This window comes from Marmota flaviventris, chromosome 1 (assembly GCF_047511675.1).
Source record: "Marmota flaviventris isolate mMarFla1 chromosome 1, mMarFla1.hap1, whole genome shotgun sequence".
NCBI lineage: Eukaryota > Metazoa > Chordata > Mammalia > Rodentia > Sciuridae > Marmota > Marmota flaviventris.
The window spans coordinates 163534123-163556544 of record NC_092498.1 but is presented as its reverse complement, the minus strand read 5'-3'; the positions used below and the strand labels follow the sequence as shown (position 1 = coordinate 163556544).

Genomic DNA, 22422 nt, shown 5'->3' with positions numbered 1-22422 from the left:
AAATCCTAAGTTTTCACAAACCATTTCATTAAAAAAAATAGCCCCTACTTCATTTGTAGGACTAATGCTTAAACTTGACAAAGACAGCACAGGATAGGAAAATTACAAACTAGTCTTACTCACAAACAGATGAAAATTCCTAACAAAATATTAGCAAGCTGAATTCAGTAACATCAAAATATAATACATCGTGACTAAGCAAGGTTTTTAAAAGTGATAATTCAAAGGGAGATTAATGTTAAAAATTCCATTAATGTCATTCATTCCAAAATATGTTAAAGGGGGAAAATGTGGTAAAGATAAATGATGAAACATTGAAATACCTCCCTTGGACACCAGAAACAGGACAGGGCCACCATTATCACTAGGTCTCTCTGTTTCTGTATGGCGTCTCTATGTGCCTAGTATTGGCTTCCTCATCATGGTGGTGGCAGCAATGTAATTGGACTTGTAAAATGGTTTCAAGTATGAGGAAGCTGAAGCTGCTAGTCTTCTCTAGGTTGGGGCTGGGACAATCATACTGATACTTTTGTTTCTTCTGGTTGTTTAAAGGAAGTCACAGTCTAACTCAGATGCAAGGGAGGATAAACAGACTCTATTTCTTATTGTGAGGAGTGTCATTTGTACACAGCTAGGAAGGGATTGGTGGAAGCTGTTTCTGAAGACCATCTACCACAACTCATATCAGATTGGCAAAAATCTAAAAGACTGGTGTCATAAGATGTTGGTAAAGATGTGGAGTAACTGGCATACTTGTAAGTGACTGGCATGCTCATGGTTATGCAAATTAATATAACTACTTTGGAAAACATTTTGGTTTTATCTAGTGAAATTGAATGAAGATGTGCTTGCTATGTGGTCCAGCAGTTTAACTCCTGATGGATGTGCAAGAAAATGATTGCTGTTTGTACCAAGTGAGATTGATCTATCTCTCTCTCTCTCTTCATATATATATATATGAATTCATTCATAAATATATATGAATTCATTCATATATATTTATGAATTCATTCATATATATATATATATATATATATATATATATATATATATGAATATATATATGAAAGTGAATATTTGGAATGGCACTATTTGTAATAGTGAAGCACCTAGGAATAAACCCAGATACCTGTCAGCAGAATGAACAAAAAATTGTGGCAAAGTCTTACAATGGAATACTGTACTTTGTTGAAAATGAATTAATTCTATGTACATAGGTTTACATGGACATGATTTAACTTTCAGGACAGAAGTGCTTTAAAAAGTATGCATGACACAACATTGAAAAATATGCAGAACCAAATAGCATGTTACTTATGGATGCAGAAATATGTGGTAAGCCTAAAAGATAAGAGAGGAAATGACAAACTCCAAATTTAGGATGGATATAGGGTGGGGCATAGGTAATTCTAATGATTTTTTTTTTCCTGCTTTGGTGAATTGAATGATGGATACTGCTTTTACTTGTATTTCATGTACATGCTTTTCCTTGTACACTTTATGTTCTATGTCTACTCAACATTTAATATAAATAAAAACAAAACCCATATATGTGTGTGTGTATGTGTGTGTTCTGTTACTTACACATACACACACACACACATTGTTATTGTGTTATCTTTGGTTAAATGACTCTGTTGAATGATCATCTCCATGATGAATTTAAAAAAAATAATTTTTAGTTGTAGATGGACACAATGTCTTTATTTTTCTATTTATTTTTATGTGGTGCTAAGAATTGAACCCAGTGCCTCACATGTGCTAGGCAAGTGCTCTGCCGCTGAGTTCTAGTTCTCCACAGTGGAGTTTTATCTTGGGTTAATTGTATTTGTTAGTTCCCTGTTGACCCTCCTGAAGACAATGGCAATAGGCTTGGGGGTTTCATGGATGAGTAGAGTTGTTCAAGAAGCCTTCATTTCATTGTGAACCTAGGGCCCCAGTGGGATAGAAGGTACTCTACTGATGTTGTTTCTATAGTATGTATCCTAGGCCCCCAAGACTGCTTCTCAAGCTATATGTCTCTCTTCCTCCTTCTCCCACCCTCCCCTTGGAGCTATGGATATATCTCATTTATATAACATTTACAATATACATAGGGTTTTTGCGGATGTGATTTCATTTTATCATTAGAACAATGTATAAAGCAGGCCATTTATCATATTTCACAAGTCAGGAATTCCTGCTCATCTTGGCAATACTTCCTTGGTTTTTAGGACACTACCTCCTTTAGTTTTTTTTTTTTTTAATTATTTCTTCCCAGTAAAGATTTGATCTTCTGTATTCCCTTTAAACATAGCTGTTCTTGGACTTCTTGTCTTTCATACTCTTCTCAGATTATCTTTTCTTCTCTTGTGATTTAAATATTCACATATAAACTAATATTTGCTAAATCAACTATACAGAACTCAGATCTTTCCATGAGCACCTGACCTCCATATATACAATATTATGCCTAAACTCTCACTTTCATCAAACGTGTCCAAAATTTAATTGTATCCCAACCTTGCTGTTCCTCCTGTATTCTCTACCTTGTCAAACCAACTAATCCAATGACCAGAGCCCCCTGCAATCAAGACCATTTCTTTAAGCAAATTCATGGCCTGTCCTATTGGATTGGCTATTGAAAATTGAGAGAAACCCATAGCTGTCAAATGTAAAGTATAATTTCTAATTTCTTGCAATTTTGTTATTTCACAGATTGATCAACTGAAGCAGGAACTTTCAAAGAAGGAGTCAGAACTTCTTGCCTTACAAACAAAGCTTGAAACCCTTAGCAATCAAAATTCAGATTGCAAGCAACACATTGAAGTGCTTAAAGAGTCGCTTACTGCCAAAGAACAAAGGGCTGCCATTCTTCAGACTGAGGTAAGTTATGGTCTTGGGATTCTGGATGTCAGAGATGTCATATCTGAGCAACTTTCTTTGGAAGAACCCTTGCGACCAGGTGTGTTTGGAATTCAGGTTTTTGGAATTTTGGAAAGGTGAGATCTATTGCATGTATCATACTTTGTATAACATTCCCAGTGAGGCTGCATCAATACCTTATAAGCAAAACCATGAATATTTCTGCAGAAAAATTTTCTTACTCTGAAGAAGAATAATGACTATATAAATTTTCTCCTGTCAGGTTGCATTGTGTGGTGCCACCAAAGGAGTTTGATTCACACTTGGATTTTTTTTTTTTTTTTTCATTTGTCAGGGCTTTTTTTGGATTTGGAAATGATAGATAAGGGATTGATCTGGAGGTCTTTCATTTTATCAAAAATCATAAAAGTTCCTTACTTTGCTGTACATCATTTGTATAGGTCTGCCTCTTGGCACCTGTAGTTCCAGGGGTTTCTTAATAAGGAGTATCCTCAATTTCCAAAATTCTTTTATTCATTGAAGAAAGTATCATTTAAGTTTCTTAAAGGTGGTGTTGGTTATTTCTTATTCATACTTAGGCTAGTAAGATATATTTTTTGTTCATTCTTCTATCACCCTGTTTCCCCTAATTGTATTACATCTTTGGATCTGCTAAGAAATACAAAAGTACAAACTAATTAAATCAAACAATTGTCAGAAGTGAGCAATTTAGCAAAGAATGTGTTTTTGTCAGAAGAGGGTTGAGTGGGCATTGGGATACCCAGCTAGTCTCTTACCCTAAATTGGACCAGATAGTCTGCTGACCCCTGTTTGAATTTTTCTTCATGAAACAACTGATTAGATCCATATTTTGTCTTAAATTATCAATAATACTAGGATTTCTGATAAAGTTAATGTGATTGTGTTGCTGTGTGTTGGGTAGGAAGATATTTGATGAGCAAGGCAGTCTGCTTGCCCAAACAGGCAGTCAGGTTTCTTGATAATTCCTTTCCAGAAGGCAAAAATGAGAAAAGTCAGCTCATAAAGGCTTTTCCTCCCACTACCTTACACTGATGTATGTATGCTGTAGTCCCTGGCCTCTCACCCTGTTCTTATTCTTTTACTTGTATTTTATCTCTTTCAAATTAACGTAGTCCAAATTAGACCTACACATATCATTTAAAAAGTGGCGATGTGGCTAGCTTCTGCGCCACATTCAATAACTAAAATGACCCAATGAGGAGATGGTGCTTTGAAGTAGAAAAAAAATTGTTCTCCATCTGAGGCAGAGATAGTGAGATGATTTTCTAAGTCCACTGCTTTGAAGTTGAGTGTGAAATTGATGATTTTATTAGCAGGAAACATCCAAGGAATTTGTTTTGCCTTTTTTTCTCCTAGTAAGATATCTTTGTATATAGATGCAGAGGAGAAAGTTACCTAATGCTATCCATCTCTTAAAGAAAGCAATTTAGGTTGAAATTAGCTCTAATTGTTGGATCATAAGCAGAGGATTTTTGGTGGTGGAGTAAAATACTTTAAATTGGTTTCTCTACTCCTTGGAATAGCAAAGGGAAAAGAGTCTTCCTATTTAACATGTGGTGGTTTAGTGGGCGAGTAGAGGAGAGATTGTTTCCTTTTGTCCTGCAACAAAAAGTCTGGATTTAAATGAACATGCAAAGCCAGGCATGGTGGATCATGCCTCTGATGCCAGCTATTCATGAGGCTGAGGCAGGAGGATCATAAGTTCTAGGCCAGCCTGGGCAACTTAGTGAGAACCTGTCTCAAGTAAAAAATAAAAAGGGCTGGCAATGTAATTCAGTGGTAGAGTACTCTTAGGGTCAATCGCCAGTTCTGTGAAAAAACATTCATTAGAAGAATATGGTGCTCATACTCAGAAGAAGTTACATATGATAACTCTTTGCAGTTTGGTTCCTAACTCATTCCTAAATGATAGATGTCTCTGGCTTAATAGTTCATTTTTGTACAGAAGGGTTTTGCTAGTAGGGAATTTGTGTTTGGGAGGTGGTAGGATGAAGGGTGGAGTGAGGGGTAGGAGGCAAGTTGTCTGGGTTTGTGGCTGTGTGGCTTGGCTCCTTGGTTGGTTTGTTTTAACTTGTACAAATGCCCAGACACTCTTTGACATGCGTGCAATAAATCAATGGAATAATAATTACACACACACACAGAGATACACCACATTGCTCTTAACATAACATTTTATTTTTAAAATAGCTTCAAAGGGCCCCAAAGCCAAGTTTCTTATTTTGCTATTTCCCTTGATGTTTTCTATGTACTAACTTCCTCATTCACTAACATAAATTCCACAGCAATATGGATAATAATGAATTGGCTTTCTTAAGTGCCTTGCTTTTTCTGAACCTTAATGAATAATTGGCAACATATCCAGAAATTCGGAAGGCCTAACAATGATTCTGCCATGTGAAGCAAAATGTTAGATTAAAAAGATAGCATTTAGAAGTGGAAGATGTATGGACATTCCCCAGCCTCCATATTCAGAAATGGTATGATGTGGGTCAGACTTGAGCTTCTATGAGCCTTTATATGTCAGTCTATAAAATGGCAGTCATTTTGTCAGCATGACACATCTGTGTGAAAAGTGCTTTGCTTATAGTAAAGGGCTATAGCTACAAATAGTGCCTCCGTCACTGCTGTTATTATTAGCAGTACCACTGTTGATAGGGGATGTTTTGGCAAGTCAATTCTAAATAGTCACTTCTCATCTTATCCATTTTGTTTTACCTTTGTGACTCTCCTTTGAATTTTTGACAAGTGTATTTATGAACTCCATACATTCATATTTCAATTGAGTCACTTTTCTTAATATCTTAAAGCATTGAAGATAAATAAAGGTACTATGAATGTGACCATATACTTAATTCTGTCCCCTGATTAAGAAATTTGTTTCCTGGCAAGTACACTTTTCCCCAACCCAGCATGATTTCTAGACCGTCAGGCTTCATGACTTCTACATGTAGCTTTTGGAAGATGTGTTATATGACAATATAACACATCATAATGCTAGTTTGTACTAATTTTTGTTCAAGATAGGTCACTACTCTTCTAAGAGTAAATATCTGAGAACTTGTTAATCAATGAAAATATGTAGGGATTTCATATTTATGCAGGCAAGGAGCAAAATATTCAGGGGAAGGTAGTGCAGCTCTGAAGCAAGGGTCCCTAATTTAAAAAAATCAGTACATATGAGAATCTTATACTATCTCTAGGTCATTTCTCCAGAAAATTCACCTTGGCAGATACACACTCAAAATCACATATAATAATGTATATAATTTCAGGGGGTTTACATATGCTCTGAAGCAGTTCCAAGACCTTCACAGTAATGATCTTAGACCTTCACTTTAATGATCTTTGTCCTATGGATTTTGTGCATTTTCTTCACTTAATACATACTCTTTGAATGCCTTTTAAATGATAGATATAGTTCCTGCCCTCATCAAGTAGACACTGTCTTGGGCATATGGATATATGATACAGAATTGATTTATAATACCATAAACTCCCAGTGCTTTCATTATCATTGGCTACTAATAATTCCAGAGTCTTAATTGGACTTCATCTTCCTTTTATTGCTTAAAAAAAGAGTTCCACTGGATTGAGGGCTTCCTTTGTGTTAGGAAACTGATATGCATTACTTCATTGAATCTTTTTTTTGATGAGGGTGAGTACTGGGAATTGAACTCAGGGTCACTCAACAACTGAGCCACATCCACAGGCTTAGTTTGTGTTTTATTTAGAGCCTGGGTCTCCCTGAGTTGCTAGCACCTTGCCTTTGAGGAGGCTGGCTTTGAACTCGCAATTCTTCTACCTCAGCCTCCCGAGCTGCTAGGATTACAGGTGCACACTACTGTGCCTGGCTTCATTTAATCTTTTTATTTTTTTTTTAAAGTTGTAGATGGACCCAATGCCTTTATTTTGTTTATTTTTATGTGGTGCTGGGAGTCGAACCTAGTGCCTCACATGTGCTAGGAAAGCACTCTACCACCAAGCCACAACCCTAGTTCTTATTTAAACTTAATGGCAAAGTTTGTGGCAAGTTTTGTATTTCTGTCCTAACCAATGAATTCACTGTACTTTCAAGCATGTTTATAATCTTGTATTGTCTAAGAAAGGAGCTAAGAATGAATAACTGGGACTTACATCCTCATGGTAACATTATGCCTATAATAGAATGTTGTGGCCATAGTGATGAAGGCTGTTGCTCAACCTTTAGGGGAAATTTCAATTTTTCAGAAAGTTTAGAATCCTAGTATATCAAGTAGAGTTTATTGTATAGTTTTTATTTCCTTAAAAATGTTCCATGAACATCTTTAAGGAAATAAAAAACTTTTACACACATATATATATATATATATATATATATATATATATATATATATACATATACATATATATATATATATATACACACACACACACACATGCACACACACCCATATATATACACACACACATACATACATATATACATACACACATGTATGCTTGCATACTATGTATAAAAAAGGGAAAGAATGGGCAACAGTATATTCCTTTGTTTTGAGTGGTGGAGACCAAGGTGTTCTTTAGATTTTTCATGATATGTGTGTTAGACATTCGTAATATTAAAATTAAATGGATTTTTAACAGAAGTTGCATGATCATTTCTGCAAGGAGCTTGTGTAAGGTGCTGGTGGTAGAGGCAGCATTTTTGAGCCTGTGGCAGTATTTCTCAGTCACTGAGTCACAGATGACTCAGTGTGATAGCAAGACCAGGGTGCAAACTTTGCCTGCCAATTTGCAAGATGAATCATAAAATCCAAGCTTTTAACAATGAAAATGTTGTTACACAGAGAAAAGAACAAGTTTTCTGTGTCCTTGCTTCTCAGTTTATTAACATTGGGATGGCGTCTCTGCCTCACTTTATGGCAAAGCTGCAACTTGTGGGCAAAGAGGACACCATAACAGGGAGTTGGGAATGCCATGTGGCTTCCAAAGACTGTGGGAGTAGACACATTCCCTGTGGGACCTTGCAAACAATTCCACATATTTAAGAAACTACTCATTTTTCAGGACTCACAGGTTTGGAAGGAGTTTTTTTTTAATGCATGGAAATAATATTTGCCACAGTATATAAGGTGTGATTTACAAGGAGTCATCCTTTACTGTTACACAATTATTTTAGTTTTTCTTTTCATTTTCTGCTGTAGTTAACTGGCAAGCTGTCTTTTTAATCACTTCATGTCAGCCTTCAAAGTATAATATTTAAGTGTCCTTTTTTAGGTAAACTTTTGTTTGGAGCCCTTCATGATCACTGCATTTAAAATTGAGGTGCTTTTTAAAAAAGTTAGTAGCATATGTCAAAACCAACTTTTAAGACTGTCACACTACCCCAGTGTCATTTAGGGTATATTGTCTTGCTTGCAAAGAATGTCTTTAAAATTAATAACTTAAGAGATTTGGTGGAAAAATATACAAAAGAAAGCCCTGTGTCATTTGCATTTTTTTACTCTAAGCCTCTTGTTGGCTTCACATTTTAAGATGTTTTTATTTGACGGGGAAAGTCATCATTTGAAATTTTTATTGATAACACTCTTAACTGCAAGAAAAAGACATAAACCTGCAAAGCAGTAACTATCATGGTGGCCACAATTGGGAGGTCTGCAGAATGGTTTATTACCAGTAGAAGAAAAAAAAGATTGGGAACCACAGTCGTTACAAGGGTCACCACCTCTGCTACGTGAATTTTATTTTTTTCTCTTTCCATTTTGAGAGTATGGATGATCGCAGTGTGGAACTACACACTTTCCCCTCCCCTAATGTCTGTGGGCTTTGTTTTGATTCTCTTTTTATTAATGATGTGAAAATTTGGGTTCACATAAAAATGAGCCAGGGTCAAGCTTTGTGAGCCTCAGAATGCAGAAAATGTCCCTGTATCTAGCCAGTGAAGGGATTGTATAAAGGGGCACATTTGATTTTCAAAGATTTTTAGCTGTTTTTCAGATTTTCAGTTATCCTGGTGACTATATTGGTGCTTTTATTTTCTTAAGACAAAAGCACAAAATGAATTAAAATATATGCAAGGGAGCATCCCAAGTTTGTTATAAAAGCTTTTATGGTGGTTCTGTGGTCATTTCTGGACTATTAGAGAATGGCACATGTAGCTACTGACATCATCTTGTTTCATAGGTCAAGAGTATTGTACTTTGTTGTTATTTTCATTGTTCAGGCTTTCAGAGAATGCCTTATTTAACACCTTGTTAGGATAAAATTGCTTTTGACTTCGTAAACACAGGTGTTCAGTTTGAATCTTAATGAACTGTGAAATAGGTAGATGTCTAAAAGGAAATTCTATAAATTGTGAACATGGCTCTGTCAGCACGCTAAATGGATTAGGAAAATTCATTCTCTGCCCTGTAACTGAACACCAATGTGATGCGTGTTCATGAATTAGTCCTGAAAAGCCAATAAAATGGAGGAAGAAAGTAGAATCTAGAAGATGTTGATGATGGGGTTTCCCCCACCACAAATGAATCTGGTGCAGAAGGGCTTGGAAATCAGAATGGCTATTTAGAGGAAGGCCAAGAAGGAATACGTATGAGCAGACAACACAGAATTTATAGAGTAAAACCACAAACACCTTATTTTCCATTGTACCAAAATAATGATATTTTACAGTGCTCTTTTTGTATGGAATTCTGCTTTCAATTTTATATTGTTACTGCAACTCAAATCTTATTATAAGTATTCCAACAAAAATCCTTTTTTAATCAAAAACTTTCCAAGCCTTAGCTATTGTCAACGTATTTTGAGTAACTTATTTTCCTACTGGAACAAAAGAATTTGGGCCTTCTTTTTGAGCTCATCAGGATGTTATTTGACCCATACAGCCAAACATGTAATTAAGATAACTGAATCATTTTTAATTTCTATATTATATCCCTACATAATCTATGTACATTATTTTGTGGTGTAAAGATATGGAATCAGAACTCTTTATTTCTTTGAAAGAAAAGAAATGGATCATTAGTACTTTTGTTTGCTTATACTTCTGTTTGAAAAAACGACTTGTCTATAATAAGCAGTGACTTGAAGTGACAATATCCAATTAACCAATCATCTATGAGAAAATACACAGCCACTGGTAAGTGTTACTTACTGGTAAATGGTTTGCAGGGGGAAAATAAAAGTATGTATTTCTGTCATGTCTGTGGGAAACTGACTTGCCACTTTAAAAAAGGAGATGACAGAATTTAGGAGGAGGGAAATCCAACAAAACAACTCTCACTGACCCCCAAGCTTACATTCTTTCCTTTTTAAAAATGAAGTTTATGGAAAACAGAGTTTATTAAGTACTTCCATCCAGTTTTTTTTTTTCTTTTGGGGGGCACTCTTTAGAAATAACCAGTGTACATTGTGATTATGTTCTCTGGATCCACATTTGTAACAGTTGCCTGCATCCCTCTGGAGAAGGGCTAACATTTGCTGCAGTGAAGTTTCTTTATGTATATTTACACAGCAAACCAAAATGTGAAGAGTGAAGTAAGATAGCAGGACTTCTGCAAGAATATTTCACCTTTTTAAATATGAACTTCACTTTTTTTCTTCTTTAAATTAAATACAGATATTTATTCTACACAATAGTGTAGGTTTAATAAAACTCTTCTTACTAAATAAAAGGAATACAACTTGAGATAATAAGTTGTGTAGATGAGGACCATTTTAAACCATAGGAGTTTGATTTTGTTGCAAGAATTTCTATCTTCAAGTCTATGAAGTTTATTTTATTGCATTCATTTCTTAAAATTTTCAAATGAAAGGCAATTTCTTAAATTCTTATGAATACAAAAGAACAATGTTTGATCCCTACAATGTTATTTGGCTGTGGTTAATTTGAAACTGAAGAGACTGTGACTTGTGGCCTTGAGATCTGGCCAGTGTAAAGGAAAAAAAGAGGCTCCACCTCCTCATTTTCTCAGTGTATCCTTAGTCCAGTGCTGGCAGTATCAACTTTGAGAAGGGTAACTTGTCTCCACACTGATGACTACCTTTGACAGCTCTTCTGAGAGTAGGACAGGAAGAAAGCAATGGCAAGCTGGGCATGTGGAGCTACTTGAAAATGTAGCCGGAGACCTGTCTGTGTCTGGGAGAGCAGCTTGAGGATTTGCTAACTCTTTAAACTTGCTCCCATCCCAAGTTACAAAGTACATTTGGTACATCAATTAAGTACATTAATTGTAAAGATTTAATTAGGAAAAGCTTAAATTACACAGAGACAGAGCATTTAATATGGAAATTAGGTATATAGCATGATTTTGGTAACCTTCTTGTTAGATCTCCAGTAAGTTATTTATAAGGTATCTACTATGTGTTAGGCATGGTGCTAGGTGCTGGGAATACAGAGAAGTAAGCAAGAAATAAACAATACCAACACTACCACTCAAAATATAATGATTGGGAGTTGATTCACACAAGATTGCCTCTCTTGGTTGCCTTCCAGAGCAACCCCAGGAAGACCTTAGGCATCTGACAAAGCATCCCAGTAAGTTCATGAAAATCATTGATGACTAAAAGAACTGTTATGATATTTTCAGACCTCGTCACTTACAAATCTTTGAATTCTCAAGTGTATTTTCTTGGAAAAATCTCCAATGAAGATTGTGTAGAAGACAAAAATATAATCTTATTCCTCAGGGACATTGTATCTAGCTGGAGATTTCATTACTAAGCTACACTTGAATATGTATTTTGACTTTTTATTGGCCTGTATTTATATAAAACTTCATACAACATAAGTCTCATGAAGAAAATGACCTTTGGTTTATTCACTGGGATATATGAGCTTTGAAAGCAATACATGGCACACATAGGAACTTCAAAAATATTTGTTGGATCTATTAATGAACTATTATTCTCTTTTATCATTGTTATCAATGGAGATATTTAGACTTTGGCAATGCTTTAATGTTGGTACTAGGAGAAAAGATTGATTAACTCTTCTATAAATAAGGTGTGGGGAAAACTTCTAACTACCAAGCAAATCTTTGGTAGCGATAATGTGTAAAATAAAGTAATTTATATGGCAATAATTATTATATTAAAAGACAAGTAACAACTTGGGAAGTAGATGCTCAAGTTTTGCTGCAGATAATGGCTTCAGATTTCTAGTAAGTAATGATTTTAAAAATAGAAACCCAAAAGGCCAACAACCCTATAGAATAATTATGCTATCAATCTATACACACACACACACACACACACACACACACACACACACACATACACACAGTGACACTACATAGAAAAATAAATGTAAATACTCCCTAAATTATGATATTCAATATGATAAGAAAATTGCATATTAAAACTACATTGAAAAATCATTTTTCACTTACTACATTGGTAAAAGTCCAAAAGTTTGAAACATTATCTATTGGCAAGACTGGTGGGGGGTAAATTAGCCTTTCAATAATGCTGGTAGTAATAATGCAGAGTGGTAAATTCCATCTCAGAGGAGAATTTGACAAAATTTAGCAAATTCCACATGTGTTTGCTTTTGACTGGCAATCTCAGTTGTAGAAATAGATCTCAAAGGTATACTGGTAAAAATATAAAACATCCAAGACTTCATTGCAACATGTTTGTACTAGCAAAAGACTGGAAACAATCAAGATGTCTGTAGGATGGGACTGATTGAATAAATCATTATGATCCAGAAGATGGAGTGTTATGCAGTTGTGCAAAAGATGAACTCTACTACATCAGTATACTGACATGGAGGGATCCATAGTATATTTTGTCAAACCAAGAAAAAAAAAAGAAGGTGATGAAAAGAGTATATGATATGCTTCTGTTTATCAAAGGAGTTGGGGGACTGTAAAAATTTATGAATGTGTGAAATTGCTTATTTTTATAAAAATGATGGAAAAATCACAAAATTAACAAATACTGGAGATCATAGGATATAATGAATAGGGAGAGAGCCTAGACTTTTTGAGCATATACCTTGTCTTATAGATTTGACTTTGGGACCATGAAAATATTTTACATAATTACAAAGCAAAATTAAATTCTGAAAGGCAATCCTTAAAAAGTTAAAAGGAAAATGAACCAAACCTGTCTGTGTTGTCTGAATCATCATTCAGATGACTGGCATAACCACACAGAGAAGATCTATTCCAAGTGACTTTAAAGCAGAGTTTTATAAGTGCACATCTCCAGTGGGATCTAATCCAGGATATAGACATGTAAAACATCTTAAACCTTTTTCAGTAATTGTATTATTGGTTGCAGTGTGGGTATTGCTATTCTAAGCAGATGTATGTGAAGAATGAAATAAAGCAAATGAAAGTTTCTGCAGGTGTCTTTAAAAAGAGTTTAAATTTCCAGCCTGTGAGAAAAAGGAAATACATATGCAATATTAATGAAGTTAAGTGAATGTACTGTGTTTCATTTGGAATATCAGTATGAACACATGTTGTATTTCATACTTTAAAGCGTATGTATGTTTTATATGTAATATATAGGATACATATGCTAATTGTAATCCATATACTAATATATATCCTAGCTATGCCCCTGAAAAGTCCTAGAAACAAGGATCAATCTAGTAGCAATGAGCATTCCTACTGTCAAATTGTACTCTTTTCCTACTAACAGCCTTTATAGAGCTGGTTAAATCTATGTCTGGGACAGGAAACAATGCCTGTAACATCTTGTCATGCTGTAAAACAGGAAAGCTTACACAGGCTGAGAGAAGCACATCAAAAGGACTGAGAGACTCTCACTGGCTAACCATGTACCCCTAATCAAAGAATTTGAGCAACAGTGGCAGATAAAGTATGTGTAAAGCATGACTTATGGGTAATAACTATTTAAAAATATTCTTTTGTAGAATCTGTGGAACCAACTTGTTATTTTTGAAACTGGTAAGTAAAGGGAGAGAATTGAACACTCATCATAATTTTTTAATATAAATTTTACCTCAGGGTAATCAAAGGGTAGATTATAAAAGAATTCCAGCTGACAAATGAAGAATCAATGATAGACCATGAGTATTTTGTAACTGCCAATAACTTAATTGGTCTGGAGATTGAACTTTAATGGATCTCTGTCAAATGCCCTGTGCTTCCTGTGCCTCCATGTGCTCCATTGCCAATGAAGTTGTCTTGCATGGAAATACAAAGGAGAGAAAGTAACTTGACAAACAACCCCATAGAGTGCAGTGTGTTTATTTCCATCATAGGAAATGAGAATGAGTTGTTGTTAACAAAAAACCCAAAAATATTAAAGGAACTAGAGAGGTAGAGAGCAAAACTATAGGTTAAAAATATATAGGACACATAAAACTCAACCATAGTGTACAGACCTTATTATGATTCTGATTCAAATAAAAAATGGTAAAATTGTGAGCCCACTCGGGAAATTTAAAGGTTAAACTGATGATATTGAACAATCCTTGGTAAACTTTTCTAAGGTGTGATAATGAAAAAATTTTAAGGTAAGAAATCCTTGTCTCTTAAACATATAAGCTCAATTAGTTATGGATGAAATGACATAAGATCTGGCATTTAATTTAAAATCATTAGGGGAATAGAAAAGGGGAGTGGGGTGGTAGATGAAACAAAAGTAGTCATAAGTAGATTCTTGTTTAAGTTGGGAAATGAGTATGTGGAATGCATTATATTATTTTCTCTACTTTCGCAGATTTTGATATTTATGTAATAAAACATCAAAAATGAAATAAAAATAAATGAGTGAGTTGCCTGCATAGGTTCTTTGATTCATTTCCAATTACCAGGGATAAACCACAAGAAGTCTCCCACTTACCTTGGGACTTCATGTCTTCATTTATACAGATGTTGCTGCTGCTAAATTATTTTTAAGATGACGTTGACTATAAAGATGATTTCAGACCTTTTATCAAATCAACCAAAATATACATGCAGAAGGAAAAAGTCTTATTTTTAATTTTTTTGTAGTTTTCCTGACTTTGTTTTATGAGGGGGTAATTTGGATGTAAAAGACCTAGAAGAAAGCATTGGGAAATCTGATAGGGAAGCTTTTTATGTTGGAGCTTTTGGAAATCTTTTTTCAATCTAGCCCAGTCCCTGTAAGACTTTGCAGCTGGCTGATGTCAGGGGCCTGCTGATGACTCACTCCATTTAGTCAGGGTCAGTTCTCCATAACTTCCCTGGAAATGGCTTGGGCAGCTAGGCATTGATGATGGCTGCACCTATTTGGCTTGATATCATTTCTTTTACCCACATTTGTGGGTATCATTCATCAGGAGATCTAATTTCTACCTTGCTCTCACTTCAGAAGTTTAGAAAACTTTATTTTTGCTTGGATTCTTCCATCAGTCTTACAACTAGGTGTTTTCTGATTAGTAAAACATAACTCTGACTCAAGGAATCCTAAATATTTTTCTGACATATTTTAGAGAGAAAGTATATTAAAAATGAAACAGTAGTAAGACCTTGTTAATTTTATTTTTTTAATCTTTTTCCGTGCTGAAGCCATTCAATATGGACTTGTCAAAGTGTGCCAATGCATGTTTTGTAAATTGAGTTTATCTAAATCCCAGTCTAGAAGAAGTAAGCCAGTTTTTTCTTTTTCTAGAAAGTGAATTTCAAAGTAATACCATATGTTGAATGAAATATAGTATAGCTAAGTTCATGACCATGATATCTTACTGTTTCATAGAGTAGTTTTGGAAACATAAAAAAGAAAAGGGTGCTTATTAATTTATATAAGATTTGAGAGAGAATTAAGACCTAAGCAACTTGAAAATATTTCTTTTGGTCAGTTATAGAACTTGTGTAGATAGGTTTCTGGCAAGCTAATTTCTCATTCATTCCTTTGTTTTTTGGATGTATTTCTTATATTCATTTCTGCATGTTATGGTTTAGATCTGAAGTGTCCCCCAAATGGTCATGTGTTGAAGACTTGGTCCCCAATGCAGCAATGTTCAGAAGTAAGGCTTTTGGAAAGTGATTGGATCATGAAGGCTCTGACTTCATCAATGGACTAATCCATTGATGTCTTCATAGCTGATGATATTAGTGGGAGGTGGTGGAGGCTTTAGGAGGTGGTACCTAGTTGGAGCAACATGACCCCAGCCTCCCCCAACCCCCTGCTTCCTGGCTGCCATGAGGCAAGCAGCTTTGCTTCACTATACCCTCTCTGCCGCGACTTTCTGCCTTACCATTTACCTAAATGCAACAGACTCCACTAACTGTGGATTGAAACTTCTGAAATCATGATCCAAAATAAATATTTCTTCTTTTAAGTTGATTTTTCTCAGCTACTTTGTCACAGAAACAGAATGCAGACTAACACACTGCACATACTTTTGGATCTTTGCTGATAGCAGCTGTTGGTGCCTGCAATTCTGGAATGTCATGGACTGTGTCACTTTCTCTGCTCTCCTTTTCATGATAGTTAACACTGAGTTTCTAAAATTGTTCTTTAACTTTACTCTAATTTTCTTAATGATGGAACCATCTTGTATTATATATCTTCCCCAATTCTGCAATGTGTAGTTGTGCTTAATTTCCTCTGTAGCTATTGTGGCTGTTGGTTTATATCAAGGACTCTTTACAAGGTTTGGAATCTTTCAAAGCCAGGGAAGATGCTGCATTGACTGACTATGGAAAAGTAAATAAATCTTTGCATTTATTTTCATCTTTATAACACTTTGCTATAATACCAGTCCTTTAGTAATAAATTATTACAGATTTTTTTTTATTCTGGACACTGTGCTACCTATAAGCTGAAATTTATAATTTCAATTAGAAACATTTCTAAAATAATACTTCTTGTTTTTACTAGTGAGCTAATGCTCTATACTGGTGACTAACCTAATTAAAGTGCTTCATTCTTGGAAAACTCAGAATGAAGTTACTAATGGCATTAATGCTTAATGCATTTTGCCTATAGGGAGTCGTATATATCATCAAGACTAAAATAATTATAGCATATCACATTTATTAAACACTTGACAGATACCAAGCCTGTTTGTAATGTCAAATAGTCTTTAATCCTTTAAAGTTGGTAGTACTCAATTCTGATGGACTTTCTTATTTTATAAAGTGTTAATGTGCAAAGTGGCTGTAGTTAGAATGGATTTAATAATTGTCTATAATACATATTGATGGAGAATTCCCAGGGTAAGTTAGGCAACATATGGTTGTTCCTAGGTCCTTCCCATTTGTAGATACAGAACCAAAATAGCACTCTAGAATAATACAGGCAAAAACAAAAGAACTATACAAACACTGGGGATTCCTGTGCCTGTGGGGAAGGACATCAAGATAAGCATCATAGAAGTGGAGACACTTTAGCTGAACCCTGAAAGGTGAAGAATGAAAATTGTGTACAAGTGGGGAAAAGATGAAGGGAAAAGGTTTGCAACAGAAGAAATAACACATAGGGTGAAAAAATGTGGCTGGTTCAGGAAACACTGAGTAATTCCTGTGTCTGAAGTGTCCTGTTTGAAGTATGTCCCTGTAAGAGAGATGAGGGAATGAGGATATAGGACTGCATAGCATAGTGGCTGGGTTCATGAGTTTTAGGTCAGAAACATGCCTGGTTTAGAGCTCTAAGTCTATGTCTTCCTGGCTGTGTATTGGCTGAAAATTTTTTTATTCATTTGTTCATTCAACAGGTATTATTTGATGTGTTCCGTAAAAATGGGTAGGAGATAAAGAAATGAAGAAAACAGGCAAAAAAATTCCTGTTTTCATGGAGCTTATATTCTAGTGTTTCACAGGTGTATATGGAGGGGTCATGAGAGGGAGAAGAAAACAAACACATGTGAAAGGTCCATTTATTGGCAAATGTGAGAGATCTGATATATCACACAAAATAACAGTATGATTTGGTCAATATCATTCCCCCTTATTTCCCCTTTCCCTTCCTTCCTCCCTTCTTGTAGTCCCTTTCCTCTCCTCTACTGATATCCCTTCGATTTTTATGATATCCCTCTACTCCTTTCTTTTTCCTTTTCCTCTATAGCTTTTAAATATGAAAGAGAACATATATATGGAAGGAGGTGCAAGTACCCAGAGTGTCAGGAGGGAGCTTAGTGTGCCACAGGACAAAGAAAATCAGTGAGGCCCAAGTAGAGTGGGTGAAGCTTGGGAACGTGGAGGAGCAAGGTGAAGGTGGAGAAGTTGGAAAGATGAAGACAAAGAGGGTCTTGTCTGTCACAGCAAGAAAATAGAATTGTGTTGTTAGTTCAGTGGGAAGCCATTGGAGGAGTTTAAGAAAGGCAATGGATGGTCTGATTTGCATTCTTAAGAGAATTCTGACTGCTGTGTGGACAGTGGCCCATATGGGGCTTGAGTGGAGGCTGTGAGCTGCTGCAGACATCCTGGTGAGGAGTGACAGTGGTCTGGACCCAGTGATAATGTGGAAGTGAAGAGAGGAGGATAGTTTTGTCATGAATTGTGGAGGGATAGTGTCTTATTAGTTCATCCACATTGTTAGAACAAAAATCACATAAACTAGATGATTTACAAATAACAAAAACATTTTTCACAATTCTGGAGGCTGGGAAATTCAGGATGAAGGTGCTAGTAGATTCCATGTCTGGTGAGTTCAGCTTTCTGGTCCAAAGAAAGGACCTTCTCCCTGTATTCTTATGTGGCAAAAGAAGAGAAAAAGAAACCCTTAGAAGCTTTAGGTTCTTTATGTCTCTTAAATGAGGGAACTAATCCCAGTCATGAAAGAGGCACAGTCACCTCCCAAAGGCTCCACTTCCTTCTATCCTCACTCTGTATTTTATCACATGAATTTTGGTAGGACAAGACACACAGACCATAGCAGTTAGTTGCTGGAATGTGTGAAGGAAATGGAGATGGGCAGGTTTGAGAAGAGAGATTATTCAAGAACAGATTTTTAGGTTTTGGGTTGGAATAACTAGAAGGACAAGTCACTTGTCTCCTTAAATTCTGGAGAGTTTTTCCAAGGATTAAATGAGATAAGAGGAGATGAATTTATCAAATATGCTTTGATAATGAAGACACAAAGCCCATAGAGTGGCAGAGAAATTGAGAGAAAAATCAAAGAGGAAGCACCTAGCAGAAGCCATGAAACAGCAGAATCCAAGAACCAAGCCAAAGCTGTGAAGTGGAGAGAAAAGAAGGTATTGGTAGTAGCCACAGAAGCAGTGGCAATAGAGAGAGTGAGGTATGACTAAGGGGCCTTTTTGTGCTACCCATGAGCCTCTTGATCCTCTGGCAAATCATAAATGGAGTTTCTATTTTCTTCAGGACCTGGGCATACAGTTGCCTACAGTTTTCTGGGTCTTCTTTTGCCTCTTCCATAAGCCCTCTTTTCCTGGCAAACCTGTGTTTGTCTCTACTTACTACAGCCTGAATGAACCAGAATAAGACACCAGACTTCTTTGTGTATGTTACAGAACATATCTTTTTTTAAAAAATACATTTATTTTATTTATTTTTATGTGGTGCTGAGGATTGAACTCAGGGCCTCACATATGCTAGGTGAGCACTCTACCACTGAGCCACAACCCCAGCCCCAGAACACATCTTTCAGGATACTAATAGATTGTGTGTGTTTTTAAATGATAAAGTAATGGAAAAACAAAATTACATTGTCAAAAATATTTTAGATATACCAAAATACTTTAAATGTAGAGTAAATTCCTCTGTTAGACAAAACAAACTCAGAAAGTCAACGTTCATATGTTCTCTTTTGTACGTGGAAGCTAGAGAGAAAAAAGAAAAAGAAAGGTGGTGGTGGAGATCTCACGAAAATTGAAGGGAGATCCATACAGTGAAGAAAGGGACCAGGGGAGGAAAGAGGAGGAAGAAAGGGGGAAATAATGGGGAATGATAGTGGCCAGATTATATTGTCAAATTATGTGCATGTATGAACATGTAACAGTGAATTCCACCATTATGTATTGCCGCAGTCTGGCTGGGCACAAATGCTGCAGTCTGGCTGGGCACAAAATCACGAGCCACCACACAGCTTGTAGATTCAAACAGCAACTCTTTATTCCCGAACTCACACCAGCCGTCTACAAACACGTTCTGGGGAAATCCACGTTCTCTGCCCAAATCCACCTCCACTGGGCTTCTGTCTCCCAAAATATACTGTTTGAATCCCTTGAGAACTCAAGGGGAACTCAGGCAGCAGGATACGCCCTATTCCCAGCAGGAATAATCTTAAACCTTAAACCTGGAACCTAAACTGGGAACGCCCTAAACCCGATTATCTTAAACCGGGAACACCCTAATCCGCCCTGGTCCTTGAGCAAGGTCACCTACATTCAATGTCACTGCAAAATGTCAGCAACATGGGGTACGCTGGCAAGGAAATTGTCATACCTACTTGGCTAATGGCTCCCAGCAATGTATGATTATAATGTACCAATAAAATTTAAAAGAAAAAAATAAAGATCCAAATGATGTTCTGGAAAAAGTAAATGTAAATTCCCCTTGACTCTTCTAAACACACTGAAGTTGTTTCACTTCCCCACACTCACTATTTGGAAGCATATCCTTTCAAATTAGTGACAAACTGTATGTATGGGTGGGGATCTATATTTATATTGTAGAGAATCTCCTAACCTAATGAGATCATATGTGATGAGAAATAAAATAACTTGCCTTTCTCCTGTACTAGGTCTTGGAGGTCCTTTCATGTCAGTGCACACTGACCTGCCTTGCTATCAATCGCTGTTCATTACTCCACATCCATTAGTGGGTCATTCCCCAGTAGATGAACAGCTTGTTTCCCATTGTTTCTATTATAGATTCATTTCTAAAAACTGAGCTCTGTTACTGTGTGACCTTTCACCCACTCTAGCAAAACCAACATAATCTTCTGAAGTTCTTTGTCACTTGGTGGCATCTGTGGATGAGGCTAAGATGCAGGTGGACTCTATGGAGCTGGTGTGGATTGCAGTCAGGCACATGTGGCAGCAATTTTTCATGTTTTCTGTTAATGCAGGAAGGAATTAGAACTCCCAGGAAGGGTTGGGAGTCTTGAACATTGAAGTTTTCTTGGGGAAAAAAACCCTCAAACCCATTTATATTAACACCTAGTTGTGTGTGTGTGTGTGTATGGTCATGTGTATATATATAGAGCATATATATGTATATATATTTACGCACATGTACATGGCTTACCTGAACCTATATACAGAAAGCATACAAATTATAAGTATTATTATTAAATTTATATATTAATTTTAAAAATACTCCAACTTTCAGAATGCCAGAGATCCAGGCATTTAATGCAGTTAAATAAAAATATGTATCTTCAATTTTCATGAGATTCCCACCACCACCTTTCTTTTTCTTTTTCCTCTCTAGTTTCCACATATAAGAGAGAACACATGACCCTTGACTTTCTGAGTTTGGTTTGGTTTGTTTAACAGAGGAATTTACTCTACATTTATCTACATAGTGAAGATATCGATAAATTTCTTAAGTCATATGATCTGCCCAGATTGAGTCAGGAAGACACACACAACTTAAACAGACCAATAACAAAGGAAGAAATTGAAGAGGCCATCAAAAGACTACCAACCAAGGAAAGCCCTGGACGGGATGGGTATACAGCAGAGTTTTACAAAACCTTCAAAGAAGAATTAATACCAATACTTTTCAAGCTATTTCAAGAAATAGAAAAAGAAGGAGCTCTTCCAAATTCATTCTATGAGGCCAACATCACCTTGATCCCGAAACCAGACAAAGACACTTCAAAGAAAGAAAATTACAGACCAGTATCTCTAATGAATTTAGATGCAAAAATTCTGAATAAAATCCTGGTGAATCGAATACAAAAGCATATCAAAAAAATTGTGCACCATGATCAAGTAGGATTCATCCCTGGGATGCAAGGCTGGTTCAATATATGGAAATCAATAAATGTTATTCACCACATCAATAGATTTAAAGATAAGAACCATATGATCATCTCGATAGAGGCAGGCAGAAAAAGCATTCGACAAAGTACAGCATCCCTTTATGTTCAAAACACTAGGAATAACAAACAAAATAACAAATTAATAAAACTAATTAAACAATCCCTAGTTTAATAAATAAACTAGGGATAACAGGAACTTACCTCAACATTGTAAAAGCTATATATGCTAAACCTCAGGCTAGCATCATTCTAAATGGAGAAAAACTGAAGGCATTCCCTCTAAAATCTGGAACTAGACAGGGATGCCCTCTCTCACCACTTCTATTCAATTTAGTTCTTGAAATACTAGCCAGAGCAATTAGACAGACAAAAGAAATTAAAGGCATAAAAATAGGAAAAGAAGAACTTAAATTATCACTATTTGCAGATGACATGATAATATATCTAACAGACCCCAAAAGGATCTACAAGGAAACTGCTAGAGTTAATAAATGAATTCAGCAAAGTGGCAGGATATAAAATCAACACGCATAAATCAAAGGCATTCCTGTATATCAGCAACAAAACTTCTGAAATGGAAATGAGGAAAACCACTCCATTCACAATATCCTCAAAAAAAATAAAATATTTGGGAATCAACCTAACAAAAGAGGT

At 35.8% G+C, this 22422-nt stretch overlaps 1 protein-coding gene and 1 pseudogene across 1 annotated transcript in view; one reads left to right on the top strand and one right to left on the bottom strand.

The window, feature by feature from the left end:
• Positions 1–22422, bottom strand: part of LOC114083707 (transcription factor JunD-like) — a 303997-nt pseudogene that overhangs the window by 15859 nt on the left and 265716 nt on the right.
• The window catches only part of LOC139706405 (tropomyosin Tod p 1.0102-like), a 220444-nt gene that overhangs the window by 160021 nt on the left and 38001 nt on the right, over positions 1–22422 (top strand). The window contains exon 4 of the mRNA XM_071614300.1: positions 2698–2981. Coding sequence (XP_071470401.1) covers positions 2698–2981 — 284 coding nt within the window. The remainder of the gene's footprint in view (positions 1–2697; positions 2982–22422) is intronic.